The sequence below is a fragment of the Rutidosis leptorrhynchoides genome, chromosome 1 (genome assembly GCF_046630445.1).
Source record: "Rutidosis leptorrhynchoides isolate AG116_Rl617_1_P2 chromosome 1, CSIRO_AGI_Rlap_v1, whole genome shotgun sequence".
NCBI lineage: Eukaryota > Viridiplantae > Streptophyta > Magnoliopsida > Asterales > Asteraceae > Rutidosis > Rutidosis leptorrhynchoides.
Genome location: NC_092333.1, coordinates 493,947,737 through 493,959,947, shown reverse-complemented (window position 1 = coordinate 493,959,947; position 12,211 = coordinate 493,947,737). Strand labels below are relative to the sequence as shown.

At 33.2% G+C, this 12,211-nt stretch overlaps 3 protein-coding genes across 3 annotated transcripts; 2 read left to right on the top strand and 1 right to left on the bottom strand.

Moving 5' to 3' along the window:
• Nucleotides 1-449: 449 nt before the first annotated feature.
• Nucleotides 450-1,776, bottom strand: LOC139840802 (uncharacterized). Its single transcript, XM_071831048.1, has 3 exons — nt 1,604-1,776; nt 1,192-1,451; nt 450-967 (listed from the first exon to the last, which is right to left on the bottom strand). Exons 1-3 carry the CDS (start codon nt 1,774-1,776, stop codon nt 450-452), a joined length of 951 nt encoding a protein of 316 aa, XP_071687149.1.
• An 800-nt stretch (nt 1,777-2,576) lies between these two features.
• On the top strand, nt 2,577-8,731 carry LOC139875538 ((E)-beta-ocimene synthase, chloroplastic-like). Its single transcript, XM_071862875.1, has 7 exons — nt 2,577-2,801; nt 2,955-3,234; nt 6,622-6,991; nt 7,075-7,293; nt 7,785-7,923; nt 8,012-8,260; nt 8,363-8,731. Exons 1-7 carry the CDS (start codon nt 2,598-2,600, stop codon nt 8,675-8,677), a joined length of 1,776 nt encoding a protein of 591 aa, XP_071718976.1. The 5' UTR covers nt 2,577-2,597; the 3' UTR covers nt 8,678-8,731.
• A 680-nt stretch (nt 8,732-9,411) lies between these two features.
• Nucleotides 9,412-11,143, top strand: LOC139875533 (uncharacterized). Its single transcript, XM_071862868.1, has 3 exons — nt 9,412-9,797; nt 9,897-10,018; nt 10,794-11,143. The coding sequence occupies exons 1-3, from the start codon at nt 9,467-9,469 to the stop codon at nt 10,908-10,910; spliced, it is 570 nt and encodes a 189-aa protein (XP_071718969.1). The 5' UTR covers nt 9,412-9,466; the 3' UTR covers nt 10,911-11,143.
• The last annotated feature ends 1,068 nt before the right edge of the window (nt 11,144-12,211 follow it).

The following is a 12,211-nucleotide window of genomic DNA, read 5'->3' as shown; positions in this document are numbered from 1 at the left end:
ATACCATATTATTTCAAACAAGTATGGTATTTCAAAAAACCCGACGGTCCCGCCATGCTACTTGAAGATGAGCACGATTATTATGCTTAGATTGGAAAAGCTTTGGTACGTAAGCAATCAATTACGCTTTATACCGAATTTAGGGATGAAAGCTACGCCCTTTCTGAAAGTGATGAAGTTGTACCTGAATCTCCAGAAGAAGATGAAGCTGCTTTATATACGCCTAGCGATGATGAGTAGTGATGGTGTTATTGCTTCGAAGAAGGAATTAATGTAATCGTTTTAGGAAGTATGTTGTTATTGGATTTCTAGGAAATAATGTAATCGTATGTTTGCGAATGATAAACGGCTTGTTTTTATTACTGAAAATAAAGTACATTAATTTAAATGACTAAAAAATACATCAATTTAAAATTCCTAAACGAAAAAATAAAATACATAACAAAATATTAATTATCAATATTAATATTAGCGTTACGAAAATAAGGTGATAAGTTCCAAACGTGCTCGGTTAAATCTGACTCCAACCGATTGTGAACTTGCCTATCTCTGATTTCCTTAATCCTGGCATCTCGATCCCTCGAATTCCTTTCCAACCTAATAGGTCGGTTACTTGGGAGAGCAATCATTTTTTCATCCCTTTTAGAAATCACAAAACCGTTATTTTCTTGAATCATGTTATGTAATACAACACAAGCGTACATATGTTTTTTAATTTTATTGAAGTCCATAAATCTTTTCGGAATCTTTAACATTGCAAATCTACCTTGTAGTACTCCAAATGTACATTCAATATCTTTCCTTGCACTTTCTTGAAACCGTTTAAACTTTTTACGTTGTTCATTAATTGGATTGTGGGGAGCTTTGACCAACATTGCCCAATCTGGGTATATACCATCACCTAGGTAATACCCTCTCTCGTAGTGATGGCCGGTTAAATTAAACGGTGAAGGTGGAGCAGTAACCTCTTATATAGGTAATACCCTCTGAGTAATTTAAAACGTTAATGTTGTTGTTTGCACCTACCATACCAAAGAATGCATGTCATATCCACAAATCTTGAGAAACCACTGCTTCAAGCATAATAGACGGGCCTTTTTGATCACCTCGAGTATATTTTCTTTGCCAAGCAATTGGACAATTCTTCCATTGCAAATGCATACAATCAATACTACCGTCTACCGAGCATACTCGGTAGACCATGTTTTTGTGCGTGAAAATTATAAAGCCGGGCAACATCACCGGCGGTTGGTTTTCTCAAATACACTGGAGCAAACAAGTGAAATACGCATCTACAAAAATTATCTAGACATAAAGCAGCCGTTTTCGCGCCAATTCTTATGTATTCGTCAAACATATCTGGTGTAGTTCCATACGCTATTTGACGTATAACCGCGGTGCACTTTTGTAGGATCGTCAAACTTTGACGACCAACTGCATCTGGACGTTCCCTAAAAAACAAAAAATAATTGGGAATATTGGTGCTATTAAAGTTAGATATACCTTCGATGATTCGAAGAAATAATTTACGACTCATTCGAAAACGTCGTTTGAATTTTTTTTTGGATACACGGGTGTTTCTGCAAAATAATCATTGTATAACCTCACAGTCGCCTCTTCACGATCCCTTGAAATATAAACCCGTGTTCGAGGGACTCGTGAACTAATCGCTTCTCCCTTCACTTTTTCTTCCGTTAAACTCTTAACAAAATTAACTACCTTTTCATCAACTGAATCATCAATGATAAAATCGAACATTTTGTATGCATTTTTCATTGTATGTGTTTTTTCATATAATAATAGAAATAGAGAAAGAAAGATATATTTGTGTGTAAAATGATTAAATAAATTAGGTATATATATAGATATATAAAAAAATTAATTTCTTTTTTTATTTCAATTGTGCAACGGTTGAAAATGTTTCAACCAATAGAAGTTCGCCACCTCCCAAAAACGTTCGTTGGGGTATCCGTTGGACCCGACCAAACGCCTCGAAAACGGGAGCCTCCAACGCCGCGATACGGCTCTTCTTCGGCGTTTTGGTGGTGCCACATGAGACACAACGTGGTTGTGAGTACCCCGATACACTTGGTCTTAGAGTAGTCATAACCGGGTTCGCCGTCACTCCGTGCTCACGCGTAGTGCTCGAAGCACCATTGGCATTGCCATGTCCTCGGTCTGCCCTCAAACTCACGCCCTCAATTTTTTCTTCGAATATATAGCAGAATGAAGGACATAGTTGTATGTATTAATGTGCTTGTGAATATAGTTCTAGCGGTTGTAAACTAGCTTATTTAATTAATATTGTGGGACATGTGTTGAAGAGGAAATGTAAAAAAAAAAAGTTGATGTGTAGCTAATGTTGATGTGATAAGGAGGAATGACATCGATTTTATGATAGTATAGAAATTTGTATAATTAACCTTCGCGTCAACTTCATATCCTTTTCACTTATTTTTGTAAGAACTAAAATACTATTACGTAAATGTCCATACCTAAAGCATTCAACTTTACTTATGGACTATAAATATATCTCTCCAGATATGATACCGTAATCGAATAGAACAGAGAACTATCAAGTATTACAAATAGTGTAAATGGCACTTTACTTTTGTCAATTAGCCTTTTCTCAAAGCTTCAATTTCACATGTAATTTTAAGCAAAACCGACAATACTGTCTATCGATGATCAAGTGTGCATCAAGAACCGATGATTCTAAGGACAATAATCGTTTACCAATTTACTACCAGCCTACTGTTTGGAGTCATGATTTTATTCAGGGTTTAGATGCTAAGTTTCCGGTAAGTTTAACTTTTATAATGAAATATTCAAGTGTTGGTGTTCTCCAATCTCATTTTTCATTTGACCAGCTTTTGTACAAAGACTAATTGAATTTAGTATATATATCCTAAATGAACTAATTACTTCTATCAACTTTTGTATGTTGTACATAGATCAACATGAAGAAGGCGAAGGAGCTAGAGAAAAAGGTGATGGCCATAAATATTGGTTATGAAAATGGTAATTATAGTGTCTTGCAATTGCTTGAACACATAGATGATATCGAAAGGTTGGGACTCGGATATCGATTTCAAAGCGAAATTCGGAAAGCGCTCGACATAATCATATCCGTAAATGAAGGTCATATTGTGCTAGAAGAAAAGGAAGATACTCTTCATGTAACATCTCTTAGATTTAGACTTCTTAGAGAACATGGCTATTATGTGTCGCAAGGTATTTCAAAATTTCTCTTTTAGAGTTTTAGAACTAACCAAAACTTTATGCGTAAAACAGATGATACAATTTTTATTGTATTTATAATCAAGAAACTAGGAATGAAAAGAAGAACCTTATGAAAATAAAAAAGATAAAACCGTATTGTACTCACAAATATAATATTATATTATATTATATTATACTATATATAGTCCGCTAGCAGAAACTTTTCCCAAACATGTAATGCTCGATTTAACCAGGACAACCCAGAAGCAACCAACAAACATAACTAGATGTTGAGGATGCATCGTAGGACCGACCATTCGTCACTAGGTTAGGTTGGACCCATTTGTCGTTCAAGCAAAATAATTACAGTAACAATATTGATGCAGAAAAGAAGAATACAAATGAAATATAATCTTGTATGTATATATATTGATCAAATATTTACAAAACTTAGAAAACTGAGGAAAAACGATTTTTATGAAATTTAAGTTTTGCAATCGACAAATAACACCTATCATCACTCCAAAAACTTTCTATTTACAGAGTTTTGAGCCACATGACAATCAGTGGTGCACATGACAACAATGGATTCGTCGTAGTATATAGTTTTTGGCTTTTCAACCTCCTACTACCATCCAATTATAATTATGACACCAGCTTATTGTATACACCCGAAAAGTCGACTTGTTCATCTCGATTCGTTGTTTTTCATGATGTTTTGGATCTAGTTGCTTCACAAAAAATGATAATCGAAGCTATAGGAATCTGTTTCAAGTCTCAATTTGAAGTAATTCGTGATTTTAGATTTTGTGTTCATTAAATATTACCTCAATTTTTTAAAATTTAAACACGCAATCCTTTTTGCGAGCAAAAATAAAATTGTAATTTTTTTTAGCTTAACTAAATTGAAGGTTACCTTAATTGTCAAATTAAATAACTTATTTTACTTTTTCATACCATTTTCGTTAATCATAATTCTATTTTGGCCCAATAAAAAAGTCACATCTTGGAGGTTGTTTTAAACTTTTCTTTTCATTAATATTTTTATTTTTATTTTATTTTAAACTTCATATTGATTGATATTCATATTGATTTGGATGATCCTTTCAGAATCTCAACTTTTTCAATTATTCCATCCATCCCAAATCTATTGTCCCTAGACAAAAAATACAGAATTTAAGAAAAATTATCTGATACATGTATTATTTAGTTCACTTTTCAGTTTTACCCCTTACGTTTTACCTATCTTTTTGTCTTACATTTATAAAGTAGGAACACAAAAGAAATTTATCACATTATTCTTTTTCAATTTATGAAAGTGGACAAATAATTTGAGACATTAAAAAATAGTGAACAATAAATATGAGACGGAGGGAGTATAATTTTTTATGGTAATAATTACTCGTATGTTTCTCTACAAATTCTCATTTCACTAGAGGTAGACTTAATCTTGTAATTGACACAATTATTTATGACTTTTTATTGTCATCTACTCTTTTCGTTTTAAATTAATAATTTCAATTTAAGTTTTAAAGATTTACTTCTACAATTTTAACTTTGAATTTATTTGCTTGTGTAATACGGAGTATACTATTAAATGCAATTCATATGAATAAATTGAATTTTAATTCGTTTTCATTAGTATAACTTTTATCAAGAACTATATAATAAGAACTATTTTAATTCGCTTCGCGCCGGGGACTCCTTTTTGGATGCGAGTTAAAAAAAAAGTCTTGATCTATTTTGTAAAAAAGAATTTTTTTCGACATCTAACATTGAAGGGTTATTCCTTTTATGAAAGTTGCTTCTTTTAGCGTTCGTTTTTTTTTTTTTTAAGTTAGTTGATCTATTTTGTAAAAAATAATGTTTTTCGACATCTTTTGGTAGCATTGAAGGGTTGTTCCTTTTATGAAAGTTGCCTCCTTTATCGTTGAGGAAGAAAAGGAAAAAAAAAAAGTTAGTTGATTTTTTTGTTAAAAAAGAATTTTTTTCGACATCTTTTGGTAACATTGAAGGGTTGGTTCTTTTATGAGAGTTGCTTCTTTTATCGTTGGAGACCAAAAAAAATTTTTGTGAAATGACGAAAATACACCTTATTACTATTTATGAATAGTGCTACAGGGTTTTGTCTATTAGATATTAGATATATTTTCATACTTTATTTTGTGACACCAATAACATTGAATTCCACTGGTAATATGTAGTAATCAACTAAATCTCTAAAAATCAAACAAAACTTCAACGAGCAAACTTCCAACAATTAAGGAAATTTTGAATGTTTTAGTTGAAAATCATTTAAGATCTGTCTAGTCAATTTCGTTAATGTAATGAATATTTTCCTAACAGGTTATGGTACCAAAGATGGATTCGATAAAAAAACCTAGCCATTCCATCTTTTTTTTTAATCTTCTCGATATTCACTTATAGCTTTTTTATCTTAATTACGTTATGTACAACCTGGTCACGCCAACTTTTATTCTTTAATACCTTTTTTTACGATTCCTCTAAATCAAGTATTTGCACGACAATGCTAACCCTTGCCTGATTTTTTAGTCTAAATCGAAGTGGATGGGTTCAATTTGTCTCGATACAACTTATCTAAATTACTTAATCTCCACATTTAGTGAATTCTCTCCCTCACATACGCAACATGACAGAATAAAATTGCGCAATCCATCATTTCCAAACCAACATCGCATATGTGGCAACTAACTTAGCGCAAGTCAATACCTCTTTAACAAGTTCCCTTATATGATGCACAAACATGTTTATCAACTTGGATAAATCTTCAAGCTCGCCTTATGTTCTTCCGAATGAGGACTCACCCATATTCATTTTCCGTCACATCTGAATTATATCTTCTTAATTATCTCTTTGATTGTTGCATTTGATGAGTTTTTCAAATAGTATAACATTTTGCATTTGTCCTTTAATCGCTCCTCTAGTATCCATGGTTCCTCCCAAAAGAAAGTCTCTAATCCGTCGCAAACTTTCTTGACAAATGAGTTTGTTAATTGCACGCCCTGAATCGTTGATGACAACACCACAACACGGATTATATCATTCCAAAGCTATTAATTACTGACTCATAAGGAGTTGGTTTATGATTTAAACCCTAACTGAGCCACGTTTTTGCTTTTTTAATGAACTGATATTTATATCGCTTCCCGTACGGAGTAGAACATTCTTCCTTTGGGTCCAAGCAAATTTGAAATCATTTGCCGCTCCAAATGATATAATGCCCAAATCTTTTTATGTTTTATTAATTCATAAATATACACGACAATATATTATGTGGATTTACATTCATATATCTCAAATATGTACGTATAGAAAAATTGATGTGCAATATATATATACTCCCATTGCTTTCGTTAACCTTTAACATCAATTAAACAGATTTTGTTAAGACATTCAAAGACATTGATGGTAACTTCATGGAAGGTCTAAAGACAGATGTTAAGGGATTGATAAGTTTATATGAAGCTTCATATCTTGCTTTTGAGGAAGAAAAAGATATGCACGAGGCTAGGTTATTCTCAATCGGACATCTTTTAAAGCATTCGACTCAAGAAATTGCAGCCTCTGAAAACATTGATCGTGCGTTAGAACTCCCCATATATCGTAGGATGCTTAGATTAGAAGCGCAATGGTATATTAACTTATACAATATGCGAAATGATGCAAACATACCTCTATTAGAGTTCGCTACCTTAGATTTCAACATGGTTCAATCGACACACAAGAGAGAACTTCAAGAATTATCAAAGTAATATATTAACCGTGCCTTTTATCATAATAATTTGTTAATAACCACTTTTAATGATATTAAATTGCCACCCTGTAAAATAGATGGTGGAAAGATATAGGTCTAGCAAGCAAGTTAAGCTTCGTTAGGGACCGGATCATGGAATGCTTCTTTTGGAGTGTTGGTATGATATTTGAACCTCAATATCATTCTTGCCGCGTGGGGCTAGCAAAAGTTGCATCGTTAATTACTGTCATTGATGACATCTATGATGTTTATGGTACGCTCAATGAACTTGAGATCTTCACGTACGCAATCAAAAGGTTTGTAATTTCAAATCAAGTCATTTTAAATCTAAAATTCCTAAGGCTAGATTTTGAGGCATGCAATGTATGAAATTGCAAAATTCCCAAAATATAAAAGGGCTTAAAACTATAACTTGACAATATATATATATTATGGTCCATGTCGCACATTCAACATAGCGTTCGGACTCATGTGCCTTCCAGAACTAGGGGGTCTTCGAAGGACTGAAAAATGAGGTTTTTGCTGTCATTGGACAGAATTGGTGTCGTTTTCTTATTTATAAGGTTTTAAAATATTACATTTTGTAGTATTACTGAATTTATTCATATATATATATATATATATATATATATATATATATATATATATATATATATATATATATATATATATATATGAAAAACTTTCTTATAAAAATACTTTTTTACTTATTGAACAAGACCTTAAAACTCAAAAGGATGACCCTAAAATTCCGAGATACTTAATTTTAACTTTATATGTTTTATAGTTGGGACAAAAATGCTATGAAAGACATGCCTGAGTATATACAAGTGGCTTTTCTAGCTCTTTATGATACCATTATTGAATTGGGTTCTGAATCTTTGGTTGATCAAGGAGAAGACGCCATACCAATCCTAGTAAAAGCAGTTAGTATTTATACCATAACGAATTTTAATATGTTAACAAACTAGTTGGTTTCGATAATCACGTATAATTTGTATCGGAAATTGATAGTGGGGAGAGTTATTGGAAGCATTCATTGTGGAAGCAAAGTGGGCTCATCAAAAATGCACCCCAACACTTAAAGATTATATGGATAATGCATGGAGATCAGTCTCAGGATTAGTCTTGCTTACTCATGGATACTTTTTAATCAATCATGAGATCAAGAAAGATGTAGCAAAGTCCTTAGAGAACTATCATGATATTATGAAATATTCATCAATTATTTTTCGACTTTGCAATGATTTGGGTACTTCATCGGTATGTTATATATAACATATACATTTTTCGATCATATAATTAAAATGTTTGGTGTTTCTCTTTATCTTAGTAATTTTATACTCCATAACTATTTGGACTTAGGATGAGATAGCGCAAGGGAAAACTGCAAATGCAATATCATGTTACATGCACGAAAATGGTGTTAGTGAGGATGTTGCACGTGAATATATTGAAGCTCGAATTGATGAAGCTTGGATGAAATTAATCAAAGCGCGAGTGGCTTGTTCTCGGAATTATGAAAATCCGTTCGTCGATATGGCCATCAATCTTGCTAGAATCTCACATTGTACTTATCAATATGGTGATGGACATGGTGCTCCGGATGCTCGAGCTAAAAATAGAGTTTTATCTGTGATTATTAAGCCAGTTCAAATCAAGGAAACCGAGAATGCTTGATCTGTCGAAGGACTATTCAATTTTTATAACACGTGTGAATATATTACATCTATACGAGCCATATACGTATTTGAGTTTTATGAGTTAAAAGTGTTTCTGTATACTATTTTAAGTAAAATTATTATACATATACTATTAGGCTCCTCAAATGTGGTCGCTCCATCACGAAGACACGACATTCATAAGTAACTTTACAAACCCACCCCCTTAACTATCGTCCAAAATACATACCCCTCAACTATCGTCCAAAATACATATTTTTCAGGGGTATAAATCGTCAAATCATTATTCTATTAAAAAACTTTAACCAAACTTTACCAGAAATATTAACGAGCCGTATCTTCCCGCTCGTCGAGCGCTAAATTTTTCCGGCACCACCGTTCAACTCGGAACAATATTACGAACACACCGCAACTAACTATACGCGAAACGAACACCTTTTTAAAAAACGCTAAACACATCGACATCTAAAACATGGCTTAACACATGAGCCGTTTTAGCTTAGGTAAATACATAACGCTACGCTAACTATGAATATGGAACCCGGAAAGGCCCGCCGCAACGCGCAGGCCGATCCGGATCTCGTTAAAATCTATAAAAAGCTTTATATAAAATTTCGAATAGTAACATATAAACTGAACTAAATTTAATTTTTAATAAATATAAAAAAAAAAAAAAAATAAAATACCGCCCCCAATCGAATCATCAAATATCATAAACCCTAATTAAACCCTTACACTCAACCGCTGTTTAGTTCTTCTCCGCCTTTCAAACTCAACACCCACAAAAATGGGCGGATCAAGAAGAAAATACAAGCGATCCAGAACTAAAGTTCGTGTAGCTCTACCCAAAAAGAACCCTAACGTCTTCAAACCAGCTTTCACAATCCCACCAAAGCTTAAATCAATTGTCGATTTATCAAAAACTAAATGGGACGACCAAGGCAGTGTTCTTGAAAATTACAAATCATTCGGTGTCGTTTCGAACCCTAATTTACTCGGTGTTCGCTCCCGTACTTCTAAAATCATCGAAAGTGAATCACTTCAAATCCCTGTTAAATCCGATGGTCCTATGGATGAATTTGAACCAACTGATTCCGGTAGCGAACTCGAAGAAGACGGTTAGTTATTGGATTTTGTTTAATTACATTAATTAATTAATTAATAATTAATTAATTAATCATTATTATTATTGTGATATATATTATTTGGAATTGTAGATGTGAAAACTGCACTTGGAAAACAGCGTGCAGACGGTAAATCTGGTCCGTTACAACCGTTAACGGCTATGCAACGACATCATGTTAAAGCGCTTGTTGAGAAATATGGAGATGATTATAAGGTTATACATTTACATTCAGAGAATATGATATTTTTGTTGTGATAAACTAGCCACTTTTAATTGTGATGAGGTTGTATGCATTAGAACTCCTAGGATAGCTTTTTCCCAATACTTACTTTACTAGCATTGTTATTAGTTAAAGATGATATGTAAATATCTAGCTATTCGTATGTAACTACCGACGGGTCATTGACCTAGCAATATCGTGGTGCCCTTTCAACCATGAGTTTGTAGGTCAGATATGTAGGTATTTGTGATTCGTGATGGAGGTGATGGGGTGTGTAAGAACATAGATAATGGTAATTGTGACATGGAGTGGATAAGGGGTACTTTTTGGATTATGACGCTGACATGGCAATGATGGGGAAGGTGGGAGTTGTAATAGGGAAGGTTGTTGGGAGCGTTGTAGAGCGTTTGTGGGTGGATGTGTTAAAATATGATTGGTATTTGATAGATAAATAATAAAAAGCGAGAGAGAGAAATAACCCCCAACCAATCGGCACTTGCCAACTCACCTTCTTTCCCCCTCCCTTGTGCGTTTCACAGTCACCAACGCCTTCCATGAATTTCCGCACAAACGCCCCATTAGGCGTTTGTGGGGCGTTTGTCCTGACATGTAGGAGTGGAAATGAAGACAAACACTGCATTATCCATGGTCTAATGAAAAAGAAAAAATATCTAAATTAACTTATTTTTATGGGTAAATGAGTTGAAACTACCACCCCTAGTATGGTGGAGCTAGTTGCTTTTCTACTAACTGGCTTTGTGTTTGCAGGGCATGTTCATGGATATGAAACTCAACAAGATGCAGCACTCAGTTGCAACACTTGAGAAGCTGTGTAAGAGATATCACATGTATAAAGATAAGAATCCAATGCTCGTTCCCTTTTGAATTATTAGCTGCTCGTATAACGATGTTTAGATTGTGGCAGTGGTCCTTGGAATGTACAACTTACCGCAAGTTTTGCTTGCTGATCTCCGTTTTGACATTTCCTTTTGTAATCCTATATGTTTGGGGTAGTACACAACTATTTACTTTGCTTTATGAGGTCTCTCGGGTTTTTTTTCCCTTTATATTGTGACATGTCAGATTTACAAAACATTTATGGTTTAACATGCTAGTGATACACCTAATGACTGATTTCTATAGGCTCTAATCTTTACATGCTTTATAGCACAAAGTTCATAAGCATTACGAAAATCTGTTGGCCAGTCCAGTACTCCAGTCATCCGATTAGGCATTCAGACTGTCCGAGTTATAATGATGAAAAGTTTTAGACTTTAGATTTGGGTCTTCACGTTCAAGACTTCAAGTAACATTTAATGTTTGTTTTCTTGAGTCAGGGGTTAAAAATAAGAAGATTAGAGGTTTACTGAAAATACTATCCTTATGAATATATATCATCTCATTTGCCCCTTTTAAAATGAAAAAAATATAGATATATCACCTCTAGGGATGTCAATGAATACCCGATGGATATCCATCCGATCTACCCGATTATTCGTGGATATGGACGATCTAAATGGATATGGATATGGATATGGACGAAAAAATTTCATCCATGGATGAACCCGCTTCCACCCAAAATAACTAAATATATAAATTTATCACTCAAATTAGTATCATTTATGTAGTGATATTTCATTAATTATATTCATATTCATCTTTCGTTATATTTTCTCTAAAAATATAACTTTATTCTTATATTTTGTTTTGTTTAATTTAAATGTATTTATCGTACTTTGGTGGTTTAAATGTGATTCCATGTAACTAAAAGTAAGCAACTTACATGTCGATATCTTTACACATTTAATAGGCTATTTATTGAATATTTGTTATATAGATTAGTAAAAATGTGACTTTCGGTCGCATAAACTATTAAAAAATATTACTTTTAATCGTATATAATGAATCACCGCTTATAATTGTTAAAAATAAGATAAATTTAAACGGATATGGATAATTATCCATTAACCCGCTTCACCCGACGGATATGGGTATGGATGGATGAAAACTAAAAAAAATAAATGGATATGGATATGGATACGGCCTCACCCGATCCATATCCGATCCATTGACATCCCTAATCACCTCTACATGTACAAAAATCGTTGAAAGAATAAAAATTGCAACAAAAAAAAAAAAAAAAAAAAAAAAAAAAAAAAAAAAAAAGTTGAACAAACTTAAACAAG

Bases quoted from the DNA above. Each gene is read 5' to 3' on its own strand.
- LOC139840802 (XM_071831048.1), bottom strand. From the start codon at position 1,776: ATGAAAAATGCATACAAAATGTTCGATTTTATCATTGATGATTCAGTT. The intron at 1,452-1,603 runs GTTATACAATGA...TTTGTTTTTTAG, and splicing joins CGTGAAGAGGCGACTGTGAG to GGAACGTCCAGATGCAGTTG. The intron at 968-1,191 runs GTATGCTCGGTA...TACCTATATAAG, and splicing joins ACAAAAACATGGTCTACCGA to AGGTTACTGCTCCACCTTCA.
- LOC139875538 (XM_071862875.1), top strand. From the start codon at position 2,598: ATGGCACTTTACTTTTGTCAATTAGCCTTTTCTCAAAGCTTCAATTTC. The intron at 6,992-7,074 runs GTAATATATTAA...CCTGTAAAATAG, and splicing joins GAACTTCAAGAATTATCAAA to ATGGTGGAAAGATATAGGTC. The intron at 7,294-7,784 runs GTTTGTAATTTC...TATGTTTTATAG, and splicing joins TTCACGTACGCAATCAAAAG to TTGGGACAAAAATGCTATGA.
- LOC139875533 (XM_071862868.1), top strand. From the start codon at position 9,467: ATGGGCGGATCAAGAAGAAAATACAAGCGATCCAGAACTAAAGTTCGT. The intron at 9,798-9,896 runs GTTAGTTATTGG...TTGGAATTGTAG, and splicing joins TAGCGAACTCGAAGAAGACG to ATGTGAAAACTGCACTTGGA. The intron at 10,019-10,793 runs GTTATACATTTA...TTGTGTTTGCAG, and splicing joins AATATGGAGATGATTATAAG to GGCATGTTCATGGATATGAA.